The sequence below is a fragment of the Onychostoma macrolepis genome, chromosome 20 (genome assembly GCF_012432095.1).
Source record: "Onychostoma macrolepis isolate SWU-2019 chromosome 20, ASM1243209v1, whole genome shotgun sequence".
NCBI classification, from domain to species: domain Eukaryota; kingdom Metazoa; phylum Chordata; class Actinopteri; order Cypriniformes; family Cyprinidae; genus Onychostoma; species Onychostoma macrolepis.
The window spans coordinates 953,545-981,444 of NC_081174.1; the positions used below are offsets into that span (position 1 = coordinate 953,545).

Here is a 27,900-nt window from a genome sequence, read left to right on the forward strand (position 1 = left end):
ATTCAAAATTAATATGGCAAAAAGAACTTCAGATCATATTTCTGTATTTACTGCAGAACTAATAGCAATCTTATTGGCACTTCAGTGGATAGAAGAAATACAACCAACAAAGGCAGTAATGTGCACAGATTCTCTTTCAGCACTAAACAGTTTGTCAAGTGGAAAATCATTAGCAAGACATGATAAATGAAGTAATGCAGAGTCTTTTTAGAATAACACAGTATGGACTACAGGTAAATTGTGTGGGTACCATCACATATGGGTGTGAAAGGAAATGAGGAGGCTGATCATCTGGCTAAACAAGCATTAAATCATTCACAAATAGACACTGAAGTGACACTGAGTAAAACAGAAATAAAAGCGATAATAGCGAAAGAAGTACAGGAAACATGGCAGAATGAATGGAAAGAAGGAACAAAAGGTAGACATTTATACTGCATACAAGAAAAAGCTGCAATAGCAAGAATGCGTATTGGACATTGTTTATTAAATCAGTGCTTACATAGAATAGGAAAACATGAGAATGGAAATTGTGACAAATGGGTTAACAGAAAATGTAGAATATGTACTGATCAAATGTGAGGCTTATGAAAGAGAACGTCTCCAACTAAGTCAAGCTTTAAGATATTTGGAAATAAATTATATGTCAATCCAGGTTTTGTTAGGTGATGGATATAAACAATCTAGAATATATAGTGAATTAGTTGTTTATTCAAAGGAAACAGGGTTGATTAATAGGATTTAGGATACCGGTTTATTTCTTGGGATAATTTTTGTATTTTTTTATTATTATTATTATTTATTTTTTTATAGGTAGCTCTTGTTTCTAAACTTCCTATTCATTGTACGCTTCACACTCCATTACAGTAAGTGGCGGGAATGCACCTTTTAAGTTGGTTTGCCAACCGCCATTAAATCCTAAAAGAAGAAGAAGAAGGCCTCACACTCCATCCCAGTAGGTGGCGGAAATGCACCTTAAGCTGGTTTGCCAACCGCCAATAAAAGAAGAAGAAGAAGAAGAACAAGTAACGTAACGTTATGGATGCCAGCTGCCAGAGTAGTTCTCAAAAACAATGAACCCTGACGCGGTTGTGAGCAAGCAGCTTGCTTTTCGAGTTGTCTGTGCGCTGATTTGCAGCGAAAAACAGAAACAGAAACAGAAAAAGAAAATTAAACGAATATGGAAGAGAGAATGTCCGGGACGTCGCGAGCAGCCCGGGTCGTCTGTTCTGCAGAGGGAGTTGGAGGTAAATAAATCATTTTGCTGTGGACGCAAGTAACGTTAGCTGCCGCCTGCTGCGGCTAGTCAGAGCTCGTCTGCTTTGTTTTTGTTTCGAGTAATTGAAAAGGCTAAGTGTGTGTAAATATATTTAGGTAGAAACTGTGTTTGTGCTTGCCATACAATAGATCATAGATGCAAACTCACCTTTCAGTGAGAGCTCACTTTTTTTAAATCAAAATTGGTCACTTATGAGATTTGCTTAGTTCCAACGTGAAAGAGGGTAACGTTAAATAAAGAACTGGGGCTGGTTGACTAGTCTTAAAACGTTAGTCATCTAAAAAAAATAATAATTCTTCAAGACTGGTCACAACTTTTTAAATTAAGTTAAGAAAAGGTAGATTTTATGTATTAGGGTTTCTGAGATGTGGGAACGGTGAAGAGAGCGAGGGCTAATATTTTAGGTATGCATTGCCGTCTAGCCAATACTGTCTTAAATAGCCTGCATAGCACTTCATCTTTTATAATATGGGATTTTGACTAAATACATTCAATCTTGATTTTTGTAAAATGTTGCAACAAGATATTACTTTGTTTTGTGAAAAATTACAGTTTTGGGCATATAAGGTAATACAAAATATTTTAAAAAATATCTTAAAGTAACTATAAATGAGCATGTAACGCAAATATTTGAAAATAAATTCTATGCCCCTGATCTCTCTCCCCACCACCACCACCTGTTTGCATCTCTGAAAGACGACTGATGAGAATGGGTTCGGGGAGCTGCTGCGGATGACCGCAGAGGAGTTTGAGTTTCTGCTGCAAATGGTCGGGCCCCTCATTACCAAGCAGCACACGAAAATGAGACGAGCGATATCCCCAAGAGATCGCCTATCTGTGACCTTGCGGTTTTTGGCAACAGGTGGGTCTGCCAGGGCGATATCAGCATAGCTACTGCTTTAACTATTATCCATTTTAAGGGTCTGTTAGTGTGCATTTTGTAATTTATTTCTTATGCAGGGAAAACATTCAGTTCCCTCAGTGCACAGTACAGGATTGGGGCCAGCACTATTTCACAGATAGTTATGGAGACCTGTGGCGCTCTGTACCAGCTTATGAAAAAAGACTTCCTGAAGGTAAGCTCTGATTACCACCATTTACTCAAGTACAGTGCACATTTATTACTTGGTACTTTTCAGTGAAATGAGTTCCACCATAAACATCTGCTACAGTAATAAACCACAAAATAATTTTAATACAGTGACCGGGGAAAGGGACGTTTTGGGTTAATTTAGTTTTGTTGTGACATCGACATATGAACTTGTTGGGACCTGTTAATGTATCGTGACCATGCAATGCCAAGTCAAGTCACCTTTATTTATATAGTATTATACTATTTATATAGTATTTATATAGTAACAATACAGATTGTGTCAAAGCAACTTTACAGTATCAAAATAGGAAAATAGTGTCAATAATGTAAAATGACGAGATTAAACACTCAATTTTCAGTTGAAGGCATTTCATTATTGAATTCAGTGATGTCCAGCTCAGTTCAGTTTAAATAGTATCTGTGCAATCAAGTCGATGATATCACTGGCTTGCTTAGTTGAGGACACTTCATTTCCAGAGGCGACAGCGGCAAGGAAACCAGGCTCAGTCGGGGGGGCCAGTTCTCCTCTGACCAGACGAACCAGCAGTTTGTTCCAACTGCAGCAAAGTCAGATTGTGCAGAGGACTCATCTGGTTACAGTGGTCTTGTCCCAATGGCCATCTAGGAGACAGGGTCTTCACTAGGGATCAGTCTCTGGGGCTCATCTAGTTGTCCTGGTCTCCGCTGACGTTCAGGTCTGTAGAGGTCATCTCTAGGTGCTGATCCACCATCTGATCTGGATACGGACTGGATCGGGTGGCTACGGTGATCTCGGAAAGAAACAGACTAATATTAGTGTAGATGCCATTCTTCTTACGATGTAACAAGTACATCGGGTGTTATGGGAAGTGTTCCCGGTTCTGGTTGACCTAATTAATGGCGCTTTTCCACTGCATGGTACGGCACGATACGGTTCACTTTTGGGGGGTTTTCCACTAGGTACAGTACTTGGTATCTGGTACTTTTTTTTAAGTACCCCCTTTTTTTAGTTGAATAAGCGAACCGTACCGCTACCAAAACGTGATGTGTAAACTCTGCTGATCACTGATTGGCTGGAGAAAATCGTCACTGCCTGCGTCATTGAACTTGCAACACGAGACACAACAGACCCGCTAGATTTAAATCAGCAGCCAGCGAAGGATCGAACGTAACTGTTTTGAATGAGCGCATCTTTTTTAACAACCAAAAAAATGTCTGTTTCGTTGTCTGTTGAGGAAGTAGAGACGCTCCACTTGTTGATAGCTGAGGAGTGGATCCAGCGAGAGCTTGGAGCGACGCGGAATGAAAAAGTTTTTCAGGACTCACGGCAGTAGAGGCGGCGCAACTATAACGACATGTGAATAATCCCACCCACTCTAAAGCGGTACTAAACTGCAGTGGAAACACAAACCGAGCCTGTGCCGAGTTGTACCACGCAGTGGAAATGCGCCATAATGCAGCCTAACAATCCTTTAATGGATTTGAATAATAGAAATGTGTTAGTGTGTTTTGTGTAAGCCAGGTTAAAGAGATGGGTTTTTAATCTAGATTTAAACTCAGAGTGTGTCTGCCTCCCGAACAGTTTTGGGTAGATTGTTCCAGAGTTTGGGTGCTAAATAGGAAAAGGATCTCCTGCAGTCGATTTTGATATTCTAGGTATTATCAAACGGCCGGAGTTTTGAGAACACAGCGGACGTGGAGGACTATAATGCAATAAGAGCTCGCTCAAGTACTGAGGAGCTAAACCATTCAGGGCTCTGAATGGTTTTTCTGTGTTGAAGAATAAGGTGGATAAATGAGCATCTGTTTTATGTGATATTAGTGACTCATTAAAGCATTTGGCTCAAATGATTCCTTAAAAACAGTGACTCTTTCACAAAATGAAACCGTGGGCATGAATGAAACAATTTGTTCATCTATTCGTTCACAAACACTAATAATGTCCCAATGAGAACCACTAGTTTTATCTTTATAATTATCCTTACTAAAATAGTCTATTAATGATTAGTTTGAAATAAAATATTATAGCCTAAAATAATGTTAAATAACTGTAAAGTGAAGTTTATTAATGTAATTGATTAACTTATAAAGTTATAATGCTTTTTGGCAAGATGGTCAGACATTTACAGTATTTATAATACATATATACTTGTGTATTAAAATAGCTAATGCAGAACATTAACTGGGTGAAGAGAAGCATGAACTTAAGGGGAAAATAAAATAAAGACATAACTATAAATATACAGTAATATTAAACCACAAAAAGAAAAGGATTTAAAATACTTTGGGATGGGATGAATAAAAATAATTTGTATATGCATTGTTTAGCATATTAATAACAAAATTCAAACTTCATAATTCTGTCACAGGCAAGAGGTATCTATGCATTGTGCATAGTATAATATTGCCACGTCTTAACTGGCTTTGTCAACCTTTATTCAAAATAAAATGTTATGGATGTCGTTACCTTGACAAAAATTGTCATGTTACGACAAGTTAATTTGTTGTGGCCACAACAAAAACAGGTGAACTGAACATGTTCCTTCCTGGTCACCGTATTTCAGTCAAGCATCTGAATGTGTCTTTCACTGTTGATTTCCAATACTAGAGACAAAGATGAAATGCTCTGTTAAGCAATATATCTGAAACTTCATCTCACAATATTGTCATTGTGACAGGGTACTGCTTTCATTTATGTTTATGTAATTATTTTGTAATACAAGTCAAGCCATAAATGTCAAGTCATGAATTCATTTTCACAGTACTGCAGTTTTATTTAATTTATCACATGTGAGATATATATAAGACTCAGTGTACAAATCTTTGTCTTAACTGTTTTTCTGTTCTGTTGTTAGACACCATCAACAGAGACAGAATGGCGGGCGATAGCCCAGGACTTTGAATCGAAATGGCAATTTCCACATTGCCTAGGTGCGCTTGGTGGAAAACCGATTTATATACAGTCTCCAGTAAAAAGTGGCTGCCTTGACCATAATAACAAGGGCAGATTATATGTGACAATAATGGCTGCTGTGGATGCAAATTACAAGTTCATCTATGCCAGTTTGGAAACCCAAGATAAGGTCTCTGACGCTGGACTATTCAGTCACTCCGACTTGTGTAAAGCGATGGATCAGGGTCTGCTGAATTTTCCTCCACCTGAACCATTACCCAACAGTGACATAACGATGCCGTACATGTTTGTGGGTGATGAGGCGTATCCTTTAAGGCCTGGTCTCATGAAGCCATATCCAAATAAACAGATGGACCACAGTCAGGGGGTACTGAACTATCGTCTTTCAAGGGCACGTGGAGTTGCAGAAAATGCATTCAGCATTCTAGCAAACAGGTTAAGGGTTTTCAGGAGCACCATATTCTTGGAGCCAGACAAAGTGGAGAAGATCACTATGGCCTCTCTATGTATCCATAACTTCCTCTGCGAGCGCAGGTCTGAGGCATATACACCTCCAGCCTTTGCAGATTTGAAGAATGGGGACCACAGCACAGTTGAGGGAACCTGGAGGAGTCGAGGGCATGGAACTCTCCAGCCGCTCGAGCAAAGAGAGGAACACAGTGCATTAGTTACAGCAGAAATGCAACGAAACCTTCTGTGTGACTATTTTGTCTCACCGGCAGGTTGCATTCCTTCGCAAGAGGAACACATTTAGTACTGTAGGAATGTTGGACTAGTATTTATGTAGTGGAGAACACTCGGATGTCAAATGTATTTTATAGCACTCCTCACAATACACATTGTTTCAAAGCAGCTTTACAGAAAAATAGTTTGTGTGTAAGGGAGACTGCATTGCCTTTTAAGGACATTTTTATCCTTTTTTTTTTTTTTGTGCATTTACTAAAAAAAAGATGTGGTTCTGTTATGGTACTTTTGGTACAGAATGTCTTGTACATATTATGCATACAAGTTTCATATATATATATTCGACATCTTTGTTTGTTGTATATAACAACAGAGGCTGTTTTTATAACCTTTGTTTCAAAAAACAAATGTACAATAATTGATAGAGTACATAAAATAACTGTATAAAGTTATTCATAAAGTGCATTAGTGAACAGATTCTGAAAAGTTTTTTCCTTTTTTTTTTTTTTAACACTGTAAGGTCAGCACTGTTTATGCTTTGTACAACAGTGAAATAAAATCAACCTCGTTTACACAATCAAAACAAGTGTAATCGTTTTACTAACAATAATCCACATCTATGTATAAAAGTACCTTTATGAAGTAAATGAAGAGTACAGCTTTCATGGGCTGTCATTAACATCTAAGGGTGGCAGTGTTTGGAGAATCCTGAGGTGCTGTGTGGTGTGGGTGCGACGGTACTGCTAGCAAAGTTATATCGATGAGGTCGAACATGTACAGTGCTTGTGTGGCGGAGGATCTGTTTCTTTCAGCATCATGGAGAGCATGTCTTGTTATATTGGCTTGTAGTAGCCTTAATTCTGCCTGGTTTTCAAAAGTACTAAATGCATCATGTTTTGGATCTGCCTCAACTTTTACTGCTTCCAAATAAACTAGCAGCTCTACGTCATATACTTACCTTTGCGCTTGACTCCACTAAATTCACTGAATTTATTATTATTTCTTTTAAGGTAAGTGGTTGCAATCAAAATAAATTGTTTGCAACCACTCACCTTTTAAAAAAAAAAGAAAATAAATTTGAGTCATTTTTTTTCAGTGTGGCTGTTGATAGGCCATGTAATCATTAAATGAGGGAGCAAAATCTGTGATGTTTCCGTTGTTCCAGGTCTGAAAAGTGGTGTCTGACTCTTCCAGTGATTCAAGATCATCCTCATCTTCTGTCATCCTGCACACTGAAAAAAGAAATAGTGTCAGTGAACATCACAAACATTTGTTTTAATACTTTGACACTCCAATAATTTTAGGGGTGCACCCCTCTATTACAGGTGCAATATGCATATCATAGTGCCATGCACTTGTACTGTAGATGAAGCCTTAAAGCCTTCACATTTAATAATCTAAAGAGGCTTTCTCCAGGAAGAAACTTTTTGCACAATGGAAAAATCCATCATTGTTAAAGGTTCTTCATGGAACCATCGATGCCAATTAAGAAACATTATATTATGCATACACATCAAATTGTGCAATGCAAAACAAATGATGATGCATTTGCTTGCTTTGTAGTTTTTTTTTTATTATTGTATATATATATTCATGATATACAGACATATACTTTAGTATCTTTTTCACTTATTCTCTTTTTCTGTTGTTTGTAATATAATCAATATATTTATTCTGATTTTAATCATTTCAACAAACTAATGAATTTAAACAACCTAATTTTCTCACATACTGTTTTAGAGAATTGGCAATTTCCCTCCAACTCTTCTCTTTCTCGACCCAGTACAGCTCCGAGGAAACCTTAAATAGGCATTGATACTCCTGCCAAAGTTACACTGAATTTTCTTTTCTTGTTTCTTATGTCCAAGCAAATCAGGTAAGCCTTTTTCAAAACCGAAGCCATGCTTGCTAATGTTCTGTTGCGGTCTATGACTTTTCATTGGCTTTAAGTTGTTGTCAGTTCCAGTCAAAAACATTTCACAATACAGGACTCGAAGTTGCAAAAAGGTTGAGATATGTAACATCTCTCTCTGACATTTGGGCTTCTCTCAGATATTTGCTATCACTGGGCTAAAATTTACATGACCCATTACCTTCCAGAAGCCATTAACACCATGGGCTGCTGATTTCTTTTGGATGTCTGTTTTTAAAACAGAAGTAATATTTGGAGGGTTGTTCATTGTTTGCCAGAATTACAAATTTTATTTTATTTTATTTTTTCATTATAAGGCTTAAGTATTGGATGAACTTTGTTTTGGACATGCTTTCATTACATCTGTTATTGTATTTTTTATATTCCTTTAGTGGAACAGATACCAAGCTCTACCCAATCTGAAAAATAAATAAATATTATTATTATTTTTTTTTTTTAATGTTTAATGCCTAATAAAAGCTTTGGGACTGAGAGAAAGTGACGGTTATAAGAAGCTCAAGTCAAAAACATTATTTTTTTTTTTTTTGTAAATGAATGAACTTGAAGACAAAGTGTTTTGCCTATGACAGATTATTGCAAAATAACCAAAACCAATGGGTTTTGTAACTAATTTTGCTGCTTAAACTTGGTATTGATTCTTAAATGGCATTGTAATATTAACATTGTATTCACTGAGTTGAAAAGCCTGCAGAATGAATAAAATAAAATAAAAAGTGCATAGTGCTAATTCTAAACCTAAAACCTCTCATAGGATTTCATTAAAACCACAGGCGAACACAACTCTTTAATTAATTCCTAGAGGCCCGAAATAAAGTGCGGAGGTATTGAATATTTAGTTACATTACATAACTTACCGTTGCAATAGGCTACATGAACCACGTGCATACTACAACTTGATCTATTTGAAGGCAGACCCACAAGCTTTTTTAATAGTCTATGCCCACAACGTGTGAGATGATGACCGACAATCTCTGAAATGTTACTACCATCTAGTTGTAGCTTCATGCAGAGTTACGTGTGGCATGCTATATTTATAGGTGGATTCGTGCAAGAAAAAAACAGTGGAGAGAAATTCTAAAAAAGGGCAGACTCAAAAACAAGCCAAGCGTGTCACTTGATCCACGAAAAACCATTTGTGCTTGACTTGCAAGATATTCCTTCGGTTGCATGCGTACTTTAACAACATTACAAATTATACAACTATTACGATTTGTAATTTAGGCATACGTTCGCATAGGCCTACATGACGAAATCTATTAACTATATTCATTAATCGTTACCTTCCCGAAATAAATTGTGAAACTCGGGCGCATGTTGGAGAAACTCATAAATATTCACGTATGCTCCGCCCATTTATATGAAAAATCTCAGAAACCTCAGAACCCGGGACACCGGTGCGGACTAACGTTAAGAGCTAGGTTAGTGTGCCATGATGGAGTCGGAGGGCATCGCGGGCATTGAGCAGTTTGACAGCCCAGGGAAGGGCAGGGGACTGCGGGTGAGCAGAGCGTATGGAGTCGGTGAATTGCTGTTCTCGTGTCCCGCTTATTCATACGTACTGTCTGTCAACGAGAGAGGATTCATTTGTGAACAGTGCTTTGCAAGGTGCTTTACTTTCCTTTTTTATTTTTATTTTTATTGGTTTCATTGAATCTTATTTATTCATTTATTTGGACGTGTGCGCACTTTATTTTTGATGATTTATTTGATAGACTACTGTGTTATAGAGTAACAAATTATTATCTTAATGTATCGCCAAAAAAAAAGTGTACGTTCTCATTTGTTAGACTACTTGAACTAACCCTTTAAGCATTTCTACAGCTTAAAGGGTTAGTTCATTTAATTAGAAAATGTTATTGTTTTATTTGAGCGTTCTGGTAAAGCTGAATAACCGCATGTGTAGAGAGGTGCAAACAAGCTTTGACATTTACAGTGTTGTTTGAATTTAAGACTAAATTTATCGGTTATATTTTCTTTTTGATTTTAGTGTGAAAGATGTCTAAGGCATGGTCTAACGTTTTTTGAAAAATAAATAAATAAACAGAAAAGACAATATAAATAAGCCCTTCTCTACTTTTAGATTTATCTCTCTTTTCTGTCATGACCAGCAGATAAGCTCCAAAAGGGCACATCTAAAAATACAGCAGAATGTTCAGAAGCAGCTGCCCAAACTCAGGACATTTGCTCTGGCCCTGGAAGAGAGTGCTGCTTTAGAATCGAATAGCTGTTTTATCACATTCTGTTCTAGTCTCAGTTGTGAATGAACCACAAGTCACTTTGAAAATGTAGTGATTTAATGCATGCCAATGAACACTTGTAGTAATTTACAAATGAAACATGCTTACTGTCACATGAAAATATTGCACACACATACACATTTATTTTTTTATCATTAAGAGTTTTAATGAACATTGGTGGTTGTGTGTGTGTGTGTGTGTGTGTGTGTGTGTGTGTGTTTTCTCCATCATGTACAGGAAAAAGGGTCTTGCAAAATGTGGAAAGTGCAAAAAAGCATTCTACTGCAATGTGAACTGTCAGGTAAAACACACACACACACACACACACAAAATCATATACTAGTGATATAAAGAACAAAGAAACAAATTGCAAGCAAAAGGACTAATAAGAACACTGGAAGAAATACATAGATGAAGTAAAAGGGTATCTGACAGCTTTGGAAGCTTGTTTTTGCCACGGGATAAAAAATAAAAAAGTAATTGTGACATTTAATCTTACGATTCAGACTTATTTTCTCAAAAAGGGGTTATTTCTCACAGTTCTAAGTTTACATCTTGCAGTTCTGAGTGTATAGCTCATGATTAAATTTTTTTTTTTTCTCAGAATTCGAATTTACACCTCGCTATTCTTGTGAATTGCCCTTGTAAGTGGCTATCGATTCATGAAGTTCAGAAACATCAGTGACTCTCCACATGCATGGCACCAAGTCATTGATATATTTTCCCCCTATTTTTTATGAGGCTCTATCTGCAAAGCACATTAGGATTTAAATATACCATCTCAACTCCCTCTAAATTGTAGATGTACAGTCGTCTACAACAAAACTTTGTACCAAAACTATCTGGTTGTTCGCACAAATCAATTGAATTAGTGTTATCCATATTATTCATCAGGGCTGGGTGACATAGCTAAACATCTCAATATTTTCCAGAATTTTGACAATATTTTTTGCTTTTGCTATTGATTGATTTATTTATTTTTAAAATAAAATGTGTAAAAATACAATTTGGAATTGTAAAAATTTAAAATGATAATTAAATGTCATTTTTTAAATGATTTTTGAAGAAGAAGAAGAAAAAGAAGAACAAAGAAACACATTACTAAGAATAAGGGGCAGGAAATTTACACTCCAAGACTTAATGCACAGATCTCATATCCATCTTATTTGTCTCGTAAGAGTGGGCGCAGCCATTTGTAAGTTTAATGTGTCTGGCTTCTGAAATCATCCGCTTCCAGCTATTTTGATTTTGATTTTATTGCTATTTTTTTTGTCCCGTCCATTGCCATAGATATCACTGTTAAACATCACATTTTTGATTCAACCCTGCATTTGGGGTTGTTAATCCAGAAACTCAGTGTGTAGCTAGTAGTGTCTCCTCACCAGTGCACTTGTTGTCACTTTCATTTGCACCAAAGCAGGTGAAACTGATTCACAATCACTTATGCTAACCAGACAGATGTGATGACGTTCATTGCAAAACATGCATATCTATACAAATATAGGCTTTGGCAGGCTCTGCTGGCCGTGACTCTCTGATTGGTTAAATTTTCTTTACAGCATCATGGGTAATGTAGTTTTTTACCACTTATTCTGCTATTAAACTTGATTACTTAAAAAAATAAGTTGAATTATTGCAAAGGAATAGGTTCAACAAAAACATAGACAATCAATTAATGATCTCGTAGCTCACAATAGGTCTGTCCTTAAAGGTTTATCAGTCATTGTTACAAATCAATTTCCCTATAGAGTAAATGAAAGATAAATTAAATAAAACATAATGAAATAAAAAAGAATATTTTGCGCTGACTGTTGTGCTCTATAGAAACCTTTAACAGAGTGTTGACTACATAAGCACAAGCACAATATAATTATAACTCATAGTCATAGTCGTGAGGTGAAAAAGGGGGAGTGAAACTGTCTTACTCATTATATATAAGCAAAAATTAACATTATTGCAATATACACAATATTCCCTAATTTTCTATTGTCAGCAAAATTATTGGGATTATATCGCTAATATACAGTGGGGCAAAAAAGTATTCAGTCAGCCACCAATTGTGCAAGTTCTCCCACTTAAAAAGATGAGAGAGATCTGTAATTTTCATCATAGGTATACCTCAACTATGAGAGACAAAATGAGAAAATAAAAATCCAGAAATCACATTGTAGGATTTTTAAAGAATTAATTGGTAAATTCCTCGGTAAAATAAGTATTTGGTCACCTACAAACAAGCAAGATTTCTGGCTCTCACAGACCTGTAACTTCTTCTTTAAGAGGCTCCTCTGTCCTCCACTCGTTACCTGTATTAATGGCATCTGTTTGAACTCGTTATCAGTATAAAAGACACCTGTCCACAACCTCAAACAGTCCAACTCCAAACTCCACCATGGCCAAGACCAAAGAGCTGTCAAAGGACACCAGAAACAAAATTGTAGACCTGCACCAGGCTGGGAAGACTGAATCTGCAATAGGTAAGCAGCTTGGTGTGAAGAAATCAACTGTGGGAGCAATTATTAGAAAATGGAAGACATACAAGACCACTGATAATCTCCCTCGATCTGGGGCTCCACGCAAGATCTCACCCCGTGGGGTCAAAATGATCACAAGAACTGTGAGCAAAAATCCCAGAACCACACGGGGGGACCTAGTGAATGACCTGCAGAGAGCTGGGACCAAAGTAACAAAGGCTACCATCAGTAACACACTGCGCCGCCAGGGACTCAAATCCTGCAGTGCCAGACGTGTCCCCCTGCTTAAGCCAGTACATGTCCGGCCCGTCTGAAGTTTGCTAGAGAGCATTTGGATGATCCAGAAGAGGATTGGGAGAATCAGATGAAACCAAAATAGAACTTTTTGGTAAAAACTCAACTTGTTGTGTTTGGAGGAGAAAGAATGCTGAGTTGCATCCAAAGAACACCATACCTACTGTGAAGCATGGGGGTGGAAACATCATGCTTTGGGGCTGTTTTTCTGCAAAGGGACCAGGACGACTGATCCGTGTAAACGAAAGAATGAATGGGGCCATGTATCGTGAGATTTTGAGTGAAAACCTCCTTCCATCAGCAAGGGCATTGAAGATGAAACGTGGCTGGGTCTTTCAGCATGACAATGATCCCAAACACACCGCCCGGGCAACGAAGGAGTGGCTTCGTAAGAAGCATTTCAAGGTCCTGGAGTGGCCTAGCCAGTCTCCAGATCTCAACCCCATCGAAAATCTTTGGAGGGAGTGTTGCCCAGCGACAGCCCCAAAACATTACTGCTCTAGAGGAGATCTGCATGGAGGAATGGGCCAAAATACCAGCAACAGTGTGTGAACACCTTGTGAAGACTTACAGAAAACGTTTGACCTCTGTCATTTCCAACAAAGGGTATATAACAAAGAATTGAGATGAAATTTTGTTATTGACCAAATACTTATTTTCCACCATAATTTGCCAATTAATTCTTTAAAAATCCTACAATGTGATTTTCTGGATTTTTTTTCTCATTCTGTCTCTCATAGTTGAGGTATACCTATGATGAAAATTACAGGCCTCTCTCATCTTTTTAAGTGGGAGAACTTGCACAATTGGTGGCTGACTAAATACTTTTTTGCCCCACTGTATGATGTATTGCCCAGCCCTATTACTCATACTACTGTATTTCTTTATGTATTAATTGAATAATTTTTAATTAAATACATTTAATTAAATAAAACTAAATAGTATCCTGATATTCAGTTCATGCTGTACATACAGCGTGCATTAAGTGTGAGGTGTAAGAATCCTAACAGATGTTGTTTCTGGCTGCCCTGCAGGTGGCATAGGTTTGGTCCTTATGATGTACTTTAGCAATCTAGGATTGCTCCAGCTTCAGACTTTTGGGAAACTGCTCATAATTCTGATTGTTTCTTTGCAGTCCTGTTTATTAAAACTTGTTAAAGCTTTAAATAGTTTTCACCATAATGTTGTTACACTTGGCTCGTTCCAGACAATTCCAGTGGACTGAGTAATTTTCTCCCACAGTGTGAGTACTTCAAACAAACTCAGCCCAAACAAACTTAAAAGTTAACCGGTTTGCTTATAACATGACTTTTATATACTATTTATTATAATATATCATAGCTGTATATGTCAGTTTAACACTTTAACTTAAGTAGTTATGAAAAATAAAGTGATTAAAATATTAAAAGTTAATGCACTGGTCCCGCCCCCAGACCTGTACATCATCTTACATTTCATATAGTTGACTGATGACAAATATGATGCAGGGCAACAACTCCATAAATGCAGTTATACCCTAAAATTCAAGATATTGGGTCACATAATGCTCCTGTATGAGGTTTTGTCTCATATTTATATCATATGATAAGCGATATTACAAGCAGCAAGAGCAATATCACAAGACTGCTGTTTGTCCCGAATATAACAAGTGCAAATGTGATTTTTATACAACAGTTCAGTAAATAAGAAATTAATATTGTGTTATATTTGAAACACAATTTTAAACTTTAAAGGGATAGCTCACCCCAAAAAAAATTTAATTATGTCATAATTTACTCAAACTTTCTTTTGTGGAACATAAAAGAAGGTATTTTGAAGACAGTTGGTAACAAAGCTGTTTTGGTCACCAATGACTTCCACTGAAGGAAAAAAAATGTTTCTCAAATTACCTTCTTTTAAGTTCCATAGTTTATGTTAGGCCTTTGTAGCCTAAACGTTTATGTGTAATAAATTTTATGTTGAGTCAAATAAAATATTTATTACGAAGCTACTATTTGTAATGTCTACTTAATACTTTCTCATTTAACACAAAAATAGCTTTAAATAATCTTTTGGGGGTATTTTCACAGCCAAATGTAATTTGCAATTAATTAGATTAATCTCGATTAAGGTAATAATGCGACAGAGATAAGATGCTTATTTTATGTCTTGAGAGACTGCAGAATATGATAATCATTAAAAGACATCCATTATTTTAGGAAAGTATGATTACTGATTTTTAGATAACTTTAGATTTCATGGAATATAACGCATTGTAGTATAGACCAGGGATGGGCAACTCCAGTTCTGGAGGTCCGCTGTCCTGCAGAGTTAGACATTCATGCTGTGTGCTGTGTATATGCATTCATGAGTGTTTCAGGTGTCATTTTTGTGTGTAATTGACAGAAAAAGAACTGGCCCATGCACAAGCTGGAGTGTCATGCCATGTGTGTGTTTGGAGAGAACTGGTGCCCCTCAGAGACGGTGCGATTGGTGGCCCGAATCATCGCCAGGCTGGTCAGATACAAGCACCATTTTATTACTCTCTTTGTAGATACAGAATGAATGAGTGTTTGACGCATATTTACTGATGCAGAGACACCAGAGAGAGAGAAGCCCATCAGAAAAACTGCTCTTACTGAGGGATATGGAAGCCCGTAAGTACCAGAAATCATTTAACGCATCTGTGTTTTTGTATTTTTAATTTATTTTGTCAAATGGGCTTTCACATATCAAGTCTTGTTATCTAGAAATGCCCTTTTGTGATGCTATGTGCAGTGCTTTTATTTTATTATTTTTGTTTTGATCAAATTTAAGCTCGTAAAAAGTATTTTAAATGGTACAACACAAGTCTTAACTACCACTCTTTAGTTGAGGTCTTAAATTTGGAGATGGTAAACGCGAATCACGATATGGGGTGTTGATGGCCTAATGTAATTATTAAACTTCAAAAGGCTATTATTTCATTATTATTATTTAACAAGTTCAAAGTAAAAAATGTGGCACTGTTGCACTTTTTACAAGCTTGTGGTTTCAAAGCAGTTTGCATTCGATGAGTGCCCAGAGCTGCCACGAACCCAGAGCCCACGGCCCTCCAAAGACCCATTTTTTCTTTTTCTCTTTTTTGGCAGTCCTTGATTAACACCTGTAGAATAATATGTATAATTAAAATATAGTGTTAAATTTACTTTCATTTCATTTTATATCCTATCAGGTCATAGTTCCTCTAAGTAGAAAGTCTAATGATTTGATTATCTTTCAATTTTAGTGCTCAGAGTTTTTTGGTTTTATCATTTTGCTTTAAATTTGAGCCTGTTTCCTCTGTATTACACAGTATTTATTTATTTTCAATTTGTCCATTTTCTCCTATTCATCATGATTCGTATTTTAATAGGTTTTTACAATAATCAAAAAATTGGTTGAATTTTATTTTTGGATCAATTATTGTCAGTTGCCTTTTGCCTTTGTGCTTTTTTTTTTTTTTACCATCTAATCTAACTCCCAGTGGTTACATTTATTTTTCTCTTCTTTGAATATCCTTATCACTTGGAAATACATCACAGCAGCAGATGTCATTTTTATGTCAGCTTTAAGCATGTACAGCTGTTAGATAATGTTATTATGTCTTCATTTTCTCACAGACACGGAGGATATGGATAATGAAAAAAGAGAGATGACTGAAGCACATATAGCTGGTCTCCATCACTTCTACTCCAAACACCTGGACTTCCCTGATCATCAGGCCCTGCTCACACTTTTCTCACAGGTAAACACACTGTAAAAGACGTTTTGACAGCTGACCCTTTGCTATGCCCTTCCTTAGTGTGCTACTGATCAGTCCTTTAGTGCTTTAGTACATACAAATGGCGTCAGTTGACGTGTGATTTTGCTGCTGAGCATAAACCAACATGCAACAGAAAGCAGGACATTTGCAGAAAGCTGTGGATTATATGTAACGATATTGTAAATAAGTTTCAAAGTTTGGCACAGACCGGTCTTTTCACTTCATAAACAATCAGTATATTATCAGGAGCTGTTGGTCAAGTCAAGTCAAGTCACCTTTATTTATATAGCGCTTTTTACAATACAGATTGTGTCAAAGCACTTAACAGTATCAAATTGGAGGATAGAGTGTCAGTAATGTATAATGATAAGATTAAACACTCAATTTTCAATTTTCAGTTAAAGGCATTTCATTATTGAATTCAGAGATGTCATTGTCTAGCTCAGTTGGTGTAAAGTGAATTTTCATTGTTGGGGAAATATTCCTTTAAAATGTGTGAGAAAAAATAGTGTGATATCATAAAGCTGACAATGAAATGAAACTTGAAAGAAAAAGAAAAAAATCTAAGATTACGAGATTAAACTCGTAATATTTCGAGAATAAAGTCAAAATTACTGTATTACGACTTTAATCTCATAATTTTAGATTTTTTTTATTTTTTAACGTGGCACTAAAACGCCGTTGTATCATTGTACTAAAATAATTAATAATAATAAAAAAAGTTATATTTGGAAAATATTATCACTAATTTAAAATAATTAATAATTAAAATGTATTTTCATATCACCTTTCACAATAAATATTGGTCAAAAGCAGCTTTTAAAAGTTTAAAAACCTCTGATTTAGGGAAGACATGGGATATAATTTAGTTTATTATTGTATATAATGATATTGTGTATAGATATTTATTGATTACAGAGTTTTTTTAATAACTCCAGGGTGAGTACTTCCCTATTGGATCTTTTAACTTTTTTTGTTTGTTTATTTTTTTTAGCCCTAATGAGTTTGCATTCATACTACTGGATCCAACAACCATTCTGATTTTTAATAATATTTTAATAACAGTTCATTTAAATGGTACAACACAATTTGATTAAATAATGATGTGTACGCCTAAATGGTCCTTCTTTATGTTTGGAGTAGATGAAATATATCCAGGAGGATAAGTCTGTACATGCTCACTCCTGTACAGATATGAGATGGGGCCCAAAACAATAAATCATGCAAATGCTTTTTGGAATATTACTCCTCATTCCACCTATTCCCCCATGAAGTGCCAATAATCTATTCTGTTGTTGGCACTTCATGGGCATACTGTAGTGAATATCAGACTAAATTAATTCCTTGGAGCATTCTGCAAAATATGTCTACGCAAGCAACAGTAACCAAAGGGTCAGTTAATCACTTAATGGTCCAATTAAAGTAAACAATTGTTTGGAGCATTGATACATGATGTGTTGTGTCTACCTCACACAGATTCACTGTAACGGCTTTACTGTGGAGGATGAGGAACTCTCGAACTTGGGTTTAGCTGTTTTTCCTGAGTAAGCACAAACAAACACATGCACAATCTCTACAACAACTTGCTCCTCTCACAAGACGTCATGCTGTCTTTGTGTGTTAAGTGTTTTCATTTAAAACATTAGACAGTCCAAGTCTATTTCCAGCCTCTCTTGGACATGGTTGGCTGCCTGTTTGTGAGCAGTCCTGAATGCTCATAAAACAATGTCCTGCTATTTACATTGGTGACTGTCATATACTTTGCATGGATTGTGTCCAAAAATGGTCTTGGCTAGATATTCTGTCAGCAACTGATACTAATGTCATATAATTTTAGCCAGTAATGATATGTGATAAAGTAAATACTATGCTTAAAACAGCCACCTACTGATCATAATTCAGCATGTTGTAAATTTATATTTAAAAAGCACTCCATATTAGTCATTAAATAAATGATTAATTATTGATGTTATTATCAGTGATATTGTTGATGGATTGATTATTTAAAACACAGATACTCACAGATACTCATTTATGAATTTGATTTTGTTTTAGAGATGAGTTCATCTTGAAAATGATTGTATATCTGTGCAGTATTGCATTTAAATGCAGTATTGCATGAGCCTTGAAGCATCTACAGCATAAATTAGTACATTATAATTGTAGTTGAATTAACTATATAATCTTAATTTTGTTGACAAAACAAAAAGGCTGTCAAGTGTCAACAAACATTTTTATCATTAGTTTTGTTAACAGAATGAACACTGGACAAGGAAAATAAAACATCAAGTAATTCAGAAAGTGTATTAATGTTTATATTAGGGCATTGTTAAGAGCTAGACTTTGTAGGTCGTAGAGCCTAACACAGCAAAAGAAAAGGAAGGAAAGCAAGACATTGGCCAAGCAAATAGCCATGACAAACCGTAGGCAAAAAAAAAAGAGAAATGATGGTTTTCAGTTGAGCAAAATGAGAAATGGAGTTGGAATTTCAAAGGAAGTGATCATGTGATCAATGGCCAAAAAAAGTGATCAATGGCCAAAAATTTGCCATTTTTCAAGTTGCATGGGAATTTGATTTGGAGTGAAAAATCAAACAAATTATAAATTTTGCACAAGTAATTGCATTCTCAGAAGTGAGTTAATTCATAAAATGTTTACTCAAACACAATATAAATGGAATAGAAGTGTCTATTTGTCTGTAAGACACAAGTATGTTGGGAATCCATTTGCAGGGGTTTATTTAAGGAATAATCCAAGCAACCAAACTGACATCAAAAAGCTAATACTTCAAAACAGCATGCTACAAGCACATGTCCTTTGGTTTTTGTGTGCGCCAGTGTTTTACATGTACATTTTCATTACCTTGCATACTCACACATGTGACTTAAATTTTTTGTGATAATTACTCTGTCAATAAGGTGGTAACACTCTCATGGAAAGAAACTGGTAAGATGGAAAAACAACAAACTGTAGTAGATGCAAAAATAACAGATGACAAGCACTTATTTGAGGGAATTAACAAATTATCAACCTAAATTGGCTCAAATAAACCCAGCTTCCTTACCCAGCATTTGTGTACTTAGAGAAACATTTCCCAGAAGGTCTGAGTGGGGACATTTTTCTCATTTATAGTCTCATAATTCCATTCTCTATTTTCATCCTTTACTAGCTCTCTAAACTCTCTGAGGTTCTTTCTAACACTTTTCACCTCACACATTCCCTGTTGTGTTTCTGTTGCTCTCTCAGCATTGCCCTCTTGAACCACAGCTGCTATCCCAACGTCATAGTCACATACAGAGGAATCAACGCTGACGTACGGGCTGTGCAGGAAATCAGTCCAGGGCAAGAGGTCAGTATGCCACTGTCCTCTTATAAGTGTTAAATGTAATCAGTAAAATTACTGACAGAATGTTCATTAACAGATTTTTTGTATTATTATTATTTTGTCAATGATAACAAAGCTCATCATAGTGAAAATTAAACTATTTCAATTAAAACGTACTGACAAAAAATATATAACACCAAAATATTAACAATGCACTGACAACAGTTTTTAAGGAAAAATCTAGCAATGTGATTCTTTAAAATGATCAATCAATAATCCTAGACTGCCTGCTTAATTAACTTACCTAAATGCATCAATTGTAGATGCTGACTACAGCATCTGCACAAAATGATGCAAATTCACAAGTGAGCTTAAACCAAACAAAAATGTTTGTCAAACAAAAATCAACCTGTGTCTGAGACCCCCAAAATATTACCATCTGTAGGATCCATTTCTCAATACCAAAATTACTTTTTCAAAACACTTCACACAGATTTCCTAAACAACTTTCAGCTAGGCTCAGCAGTAAATTTCACATCCAAAATGCACTAAAACTTCCAAAACATTTCATACATGTGTCAAATCAAGTCATTCTTCAAATCATAACACAAGCAATGGTTGTCAGCCAACAAACACACTTTGTCACTCATAAAACAATGATCTAAATAATGTCTTGGTTACTATTGTAACCTTCGTTCTCTGATGGACGAAACGGGGGTGTTGTGTCAAAGTTCTGAAACTAGGGGTCACTCTTGGGAGCCTAAATACCTCTGACATATTCAAAAAGGCCAGTGAAGTTGGCAAGTGAAATTTACACGTGTGGCCACATAAGTGCCCGTATGATTCACTCAGGTGTGTGCTGAGGAGCCAAGAAAGGCATCTCAACTCCATCAGTTCAGTGTCGTGGCATGAGGGACACATGCCTCCGTTCCCTCCACCAGGGAAGAAGTGTTACAATAGTAACCATGATGTTCCCGTTCTGTCGGTCACTTTTGACGCATTTTGAAGTTCTGACACTAGGGGTCCCTATAAATGCCACAACTAGCTGAATTGCTTTATAAATCTATGGTGGCACAAATGCTGACAAACCTGGGGTGTCAACTAACAAGTGCACTTCACCTCCATGTATCTTTTCAACAACAAGGGGGAAACGTGGTCTCACTTCTCCATCTCCTTTAGGAAACATACCATTACAGTGGGAAGAGGTCACCTCAGCTGTACATACAGTAGCCTTTTCTTTCAGTCTCAAAAGAGTTATATTTTTAACAGCTGAGCCATACTTGGTTGTTAGCATTGGGAAGCTTTCTCCTTCTCTAGTGAGAAAGGAACATAGGGTCATCCAGGGTTCACCACTCAAGGGAAACTTTAACTGGACCTAAATAGTGCACAGTCATCTAAATTAATATATATATATATATATATATATATTAGTATGATTTTTTTATGAATCATAATTGAGTGTCACTGAAAATTTATTTTATATATATATATATATATATATAGCAAAAATTTAGAAAGAAACTTAACATACTATGTTATATCTTCATTCTTAGAGTTACAAATAGCATAAGAGTTTATCTTCAATGTGTGTGTGTGTGTGTGTGTGTGTGTGTATATATATATATATATTAGTATGATTTTTTTATGAATCATAATTGAGTGTCACTGAAAATTTATTATATATATATATATATATAAATATATATATATATATACACACACACACACACACACATTGAAGATAAACTCTTATGCTATTTGTAACTCTAAGAATGAAGATATAACATAGTATGTTAAGTTTTTCTAAATTTTTGCTATGTCACACCATAGGACACAGTCCAATTTTTATTTGTCAACTACCCATATACAGTTATACATTACGGCACATTTAAGTTCTTTTAAATATCACTAAACAACCATTTCTCTTCATTGCTCCAAAATAAACAAATGTTTACATTTTATTCACATTTTATTAGCAATTGTTTTACTATATGGAAGGGCAGTTCCTAAATGAGACTGACTTTGCTCAAATTAATAAGTTTGCAGAATGTTTTTTTTTGACAAAAAGTCAACTTTTTAAGTTTATGAAAAAAAAAGAGAGAAAGAAAACACTATTTTTAGGTTGAATAAGTGTATTAAACTTAGTAGTACTGACTTTTTCATGCTTTTGGATTACCCAACATGCCCAAAGCCGTAAAACTGAAGCTGTCATGAACCCGATGTCTCATACTCTGCAGTTATCCTTATTGTTGCCATTTAGTTTCTGACAGCTTTCTCTATACTTGCTCTGTGTGTAGATATACACCAGCTACATAGACCTGCTGTACCCTACAGAGGACAGGATTGAGAGACTCAGAGACATCTACTACTTCAGCTGTGACTGCAAAGAGTGCACAACCAAATCTATGGTATGTGGATTGGATGGAATATGCTTTGTTGCATTTTGGAAAATTTGTCTTTGACCCAATTACACAGCAACCTACACAATACACAATCTAATTCAAATGTCTGACCGAAGATTCCTCATCTAGCTTAAGGTAAAAATGTGTATTCATCACATGTACAAGAGAGAGATTGTAGTAAATTACATATTGTTTTGTTTTATAATATATTATTATAATATAATATGTAGATCATATAATTTTGCTCTTGTGGTTTTGTAGGATATGCAGAAATTGAAGGTGCGGAAACTGAGTGATGAGATCAGTCAAAAGGAGGTCAGGGATATGGTGCGTTACTCTCGGAATGCCATGGAAGACTTCCGCAGGGCCAAAATTGAGAGAAATATCCTTTTTTTTTTTACCCTTTTGACTTCTTGTCATGTGAAATTGATTGCATAATTGCTTCATTCTTAAATCTGTCAGTCACATATCCAAATTATTATTATTCAGTGTATAATTCTAGTTTTTTTTTTTTTTTGTAATGTTTTCAATTGTTTTTTTAAAACCTCAGTGTCACAAATTATGTGGCTTTTTGAAAAAGTGAAGAAGTGTTGCTTTCATTTGTCCAAAACCATAACTAGAGCCTGAAATATTAAATGAATATAGCCACTTAGATCAGCTTTGCAACATCCTATCTACCACCCAGAACACCTTAGTTCACCACTGATGTTTAATCAAAGGTCATTAAATAATCTGAAGCTTAAGTCAAAGGTTTATTGAATCTTGACTCGTTCACGTCCCGCTGAGCTTCTAGAGATGTGTGAGCTCAGCATTGACAAGATGAGCACTGTGTTTGATGACGCTAACATCTACATCCTTCATATGATGTACCAGGCCATGGGCATCTGTCTTTTCATGGAGAATTATGATGGAGCAGTTAGATATGGAGAAAAAATCATGAAGCCATACACGTAAGAACACACACATTCATGTATATATTATAATACATAAATTGTGCATATCCCAACATATTAATGTCTGCTTTTTATCTGTAGTGTCCTTTACCCAGCATTCTCTTTAAATATTGCATCCATGTATCTGAAGATGGGCAGACTCTACATGGCTCTGGGCAGGAAGTCCACTGGCATAAGTGCCCTTCAAAAGGTACAAACTCCTCCAAGACTGGCCCTTATGTCATTCCAAACCTGTATAACTTTCTCTTGTGGAATCTCGCACACAAATCATACTTTTTTGGTCCTGTTTTAAACTTTTTGGAGCATGACATCCCCAGTTCCCACTCATTATGTGAAAGTCTTTTTGTGTTCCATGGGAGAAAGTGTAGAAAGTCTTAAACTGTTGTGGTGCAAAATGATGTGTCAGTGGTTGTGCCCAGTGTCAACACAGTGTTATATGGGTTTACAATGACGCGAGGGGAAATGTTAGAGTAAATGGTTTATACTATAGCTTTTAAAAAAATATAACAACAAAAACTATAAATCTCAATTGACATAAAGTTTTCCAAAATGCACCCCAAGTTTGACTGTAATGGTCAGACACTATTACAGCGACGAGTTAATTCCAAAAATGATCAATTCTTTGATTCTTGATATTTTGAGAATCAAAACTCAAAATGTAATTTGATATATAAGAAGTATTTTTAATTATGATTTATATTATGTTAATATTATTTTTGTTTCAGATAGTTTGTTCATACTAAAATATTCTTTACAGTTTATATCTTATAGCGTCTATGACAATAAACTTACTTAAACTTATCTACAATTAATTTATCATTTTAAATAAGACTTTGACCGAACTATGTTGTTTCCGTAGCAGAGTGTTTTCATTTGCTCCAACTATACACACCTAGCATTCCATATTCATCTTATCTTATTGTATTGATATCAGTTTCATTTATGTATTTAGTTTTCTCCAGCAGACCAACTATACCCATATAGGCATATGGAATGGTGCACAAAAAAAAAAATCCTGAAATAAAGTTATAAATAATAATTCAGCTCTGATTGTTTCATTTCAAACCATTGCATTGGTTCCATCAGTAGTGGTACACAGAAACAATGACATACATCTAAGTCTACAAGTTAGCAAGAAAAGGGCATACAATTTTGAAGTGGAACAAAGCCCAATATTAGCTAGTTCAGGTGCTTAATTAGAATTGAAGCTAAATTCTGCATGAAGGATTTTGACACATCTGTTTATTCTACAGTATGTTTTAGTGAGTTTGGTAAGTTAGCATGGTTCTGCTGGTAGATATCATCACATCTTGATGCTCAAAGCATTCTCAGAGCATAAGAACAAGTAAAATTTCAAATATTTAATTCTATTAAAATAGATGTTTTACCAGTGTCGATCAATTCAGTGCCAATGATTTTATATACCTAATTTTATTCAAGCACTGACTCAAGAGTTCACATTCAGAGTTGCATGGTTTAGTGGTTCATTGTCGGATTAACTCTCTTTCTGTCAATGACCACTATTTTGAAACAGTTTGGTAAACTCACTCATCTTTGTGTTAGACCTTTTTAAGACCTTAACTTACATTTTTAAATACACAGCTTAAAATTGCTCATTCTCTCCCAGGTTTTAGGACTACAGACAAAAGTATTATTTGTTTGTTTGTTTTGCTAAATGCCAAAAGTGATTGATCATTTGGTTTGTGTTACAGGCATTGGCCATCATGGAAGTTGTTCATGGAAAGGACCATACATATGTAACAGAGCTCAAACAAGAAATAAGAGGGGAATAATGTAAATAGTATGTACTGTTTAAGATTGTACTTGAATTTCACTTTATTAAAGTAAACAAATGGAGAGACTTTCTTCAGTAATATGCTTAAGGCTGATAAAGTATTTCTGTACAAGATATAACTCAGAAAGAAGTGCAAGTGTAACAAGTGTGCAAAAAGGGAAAACAAAATAAGTAATTTATATCATTTAAGCAGCTGGGCAACAGTAACAGCAGATAAACAGACAAACAGAGCAAAGATACCATAGTACAACAGAGCAGTCATCGATACACACATCAGAAATCACAGAGATATGAATGGAGGAACAGGAACAAGTGGAATCCTAGCAGGAAGTAGGGTTGCCACCCATCCCTTAAAATACGGAATCGTCCTGTATTTAAAGGTAAAATTATGTGTCCCGTATCAAATCAATACTTTTCAATAAACAAATCAATAATTTTACAAAGGCCAACACATTTGAATAAATAAGTATTTTGCACTAATTTATAATATTTTCATAATATTTTATTTATAATACTAATAGCAATTATAATGAAATCAATCTCATAAGAAGTATTATTAGAGAAGCTCATTTGCGCGTGATTGCATTTTGGCGTCTTTGTTTCCTTCCCGACGGAGTCTCCAGAACGCGCTCCGTTAAAGGGATAGTTCACCCAAAAATGAAAATTTGATGTTTATCTGCTTACCCCCAGGGCATTCAAGATGTAGGTGACTTTGTTTCTTCAGTAGAACACAAACAAATATTTTTAACTCAAACCGTTGCAGTCTTTCAGTCATATAATGCCAGTCAATGGGCACAGAAACTTTGAGAGAAAAAAAACATGCACAGACAAATTCAAATTAAACCTTGCAGCTCATGACGATACATTGATGTCCTAAGACACGAAACGATCGGTTTGTGCGAGAAACTGAACAGTATTTATATTATTTTTTACCTCTGACACAGGCAATGTCCAACACTCCTGAGCTCATCCACAACATCCGGCGTGTGACGCGTCAACGGTTCTGGAACATAGATATACAGTGGGTACGGAAAGTATTCAGACCCCCTTAAATTTTTCACTCTTTGTTATATTGCAGCCATTTCCTCATTAATGTACACACAGCACCCCATATTGACAGAAAAACACAGAATTGTTGACATTTTTGCAGATTTATTAAAAAAGAAAAACTGAAATATCACATGGTCCCAAGTATTTTAATTTTGGGGTGAATCATACCATTAAAGTGACAGACACATCATATAGGCCTATTGTTTTTTTTTAATTTGGGTAGTCTGTTAATACAATATTCCATACATTATCAGAGATTGGTAGACACAATTATTATATTTAGACATGATTAGACAGATGAATTAATAGGTTAGAATTAATTTTAGACCCTATTTATTAATGTATCATTTAGCAATCATAAATATATACATAATAAATAATCATATATGTCACATACAATTTGGCATTTTAAAACGTTTACAAAATGCTACCTTATGTAGATAAAAATGGGACAAATAATTACATAATAATGTAGTCCTAATTTAAGCAAACGAATAAAATAAATGAATGGGTGTCCCTTATTTTGCCTTGCTAAAGGTGGCAACCCTAGCAGGAAGCTAAAGAAAAGAGAGATCTTAAACAGCTATGCTTCAACTCAGCACCACACACATAATCTGGAAAACCAGGAGAGAGACAGACTGATACAAACAGTTAGCCTGGTAATACCAAACTCTGCTACTTTGCTTTGCTCCGTAGACAGAGTCTGGAAGGCATTAATTGACAAGCGTTTACTTTCTTGTGGGCGGGCGCTTGTCTGAAGTTTAAAATCATTGGTGTACCCGTAAGCCAATCACAGAACGGTTGGTTATGACGTATGTTAATCGCCGGCTCAGCCGCCTCGAACTTCCGCTATAAACACAGGTGTGCGGCGAAAACAAATCCATCGAGCAAAATACCGGAGTGAAGATGGCTGTGAACGACTTTTGCAGAATATGTGAAGTAAATCTACGCATCCACAATTATCGCCTTGCCGAACTTTGTCCTCCCCAGTTTCTCGCTGACCATCGGTAACAGTTGATAAATTAAACTTTTCCCAAAACCTGTCGGGAGTAGGGCCACAACATCACCTCCATTCAAAATATGAACCAATCACTCTTCTTGTTCGGGCTTCAGTTGGCAAATGCCAGGAATATTCTCCACAACAGAGCGAATAGCATCCCGTGTCTCCATGTCCGCTGTCGTGTTAGATTTCCCTAAACTAAACCTAAACTACAATCTTAAATTCGGCGCTTAGCGTCTACGTCACGGCGCTCAGCCCGCCCTCTGTTCGTTGATTGACCCGGCTGCTGCGGAGCCGGAGATGGTCTGCTATATCAGACTGAGTACAGAAGCTTAATGAAATTGAGCGGAAGTATGAAGTCTGACGTAGTCAGGCTAACAAACAGTGAAACGACTATAGGAAATTTACTTAACCAATCAAATTTGAGGACCGGAACTATATTCTCTATAAATAGTCTATGTATTAATTTATTTTTTGATTACAAACACGTTGTTTGAAAATATTAAATATATAATAAATCAAGTCTGTTTTATATCGGTAGATGTTCGCTTTACTATTTGCTTTTATCTGTTTGTGAATATGATATTTCCAAAGTAATAAACAGATGAATTAGCATTTTTTTAAGTGTTCTTATGAATCAGACATGAATTTCAATGACGGATCAGCACAGGACAAAACACACAGGGAAAATATATAGGAGTGCAAACAAAGCAGGTAACAAGGGAGGA

The 27,900-nt window shown here is 35.7% G+C and overlaps 2 protein-coding genes across 3 annotated transcripts; both read left to right on the plus strand.

The window, feature by feature from the left end:
• The first annotated feature begins 882 nt into the window (after positions 1–882).
• si:dkey-121j17.6 (uncharacterized) lies at positions 883–6,890 on the plus strand. The gene is made up of 4 exons (XM_058754818.1): positions 883–1,247; positions 1,976–2,141; positions 2,240–2,355; positions 5,207–6,890. The coding sequence occupies exons 1-4, from the start codon at positions 1,074–1,076 to the stop codon at positions 6,017–6,019; spliced, it is 1,269 nt and encodes a 422-aa protein (XP_058610801.1). The 5' UTR covers positions 883–1,073; the 3' UTR covers positions 6,020–6,890.
• A 2,289-nt stretch (positions 6,891–9,179) lies between these two features.
• On the plus strand, positions 9,180–27,648 carry smyd2b (SET and MYND domain containing 2b). 2 transcript variants are annotated; one of them, XM_058756870.1, is made up of 13 exons: positions 9,180–9,487; positions 10,357–10,420; positions 15,270–15,380; positions 15,460–15,520; positions 16,505–16,629; positions 18,124–18,191; positions 19,894–19,996; positions 22,270–22,380; positions 22,636–22,756; positions 23,150–23,324; positions 23,409–23,517; positions 25,040–25,128; positions 26,067–27,648. In XM_058756870.1, the coding sequence occupies exons 1-12, from the start codon at positions 9,312–9,314 to the stop codon at positions 25,118–25,120; spliced, it is 1,305 nt and encodes a 434-aa protein (XP_058612853.1). In that variant the 5' UTR covers positions 9,180–9,311; the 3' UTR covers positions 25,121–25,128; positions 26,067–27,648. The 2 variants fall into 2 exon arrangements, with proteins under 2 accessions (XP_058612853.1, XP_058612852.1); XM_058756869.1 differs by lacking the exon at positions 26,067–27,648 and having other exon boundaries at positions 25,040–26,049.
• Positions 27,649–27,900: the final 252 nt, after the last annotated feature.

Coding starts and splice junctions, on each gene's coding strand:
- smyd2b (XM_058756870.1), top strand. CDS start 9,312: ATGATGGAGTCGGAGGGCATCGCGGGCATTGAGCAGTTTGACAGCCCA. Junction 9,488..10,356: donor TGTGAACAGTGCTTTGCAAG/GTGCTTTACTTT, acceptor CATCATGTACAG/GAAAAAGGGTCTTGCAAAAT. Junction 18,192..19,893: donor GGTTTAGCTGTTTTTCCTGA/GTAAGCACAAAC, acceptor TTGCTCTCTCAG/CATTGCCCTCTTGAACCACA.
- si:dkey-121j17.6 (XM_058754818.1), top strand. CDS start 1,074: ATGAACCCTGACGCGGTTGTGAGCAAGCAGCTTGCTTTTCGAGTTGTC. Junction 1,248..1,975: donor TTCTGCAGAGGGAGTTGGAG/GTAAATAAATCA, acceptor CATCTCTGAAAG/ACGACTGATGAGAATGGGTT. Junction 2,142..2,239: donor CTTGCGGTTTTTGGCAACAG/GTGGGTCTGCCA, acceptor TTTCTTATGCAG/GGAAAACATTCAGTTCCCTC.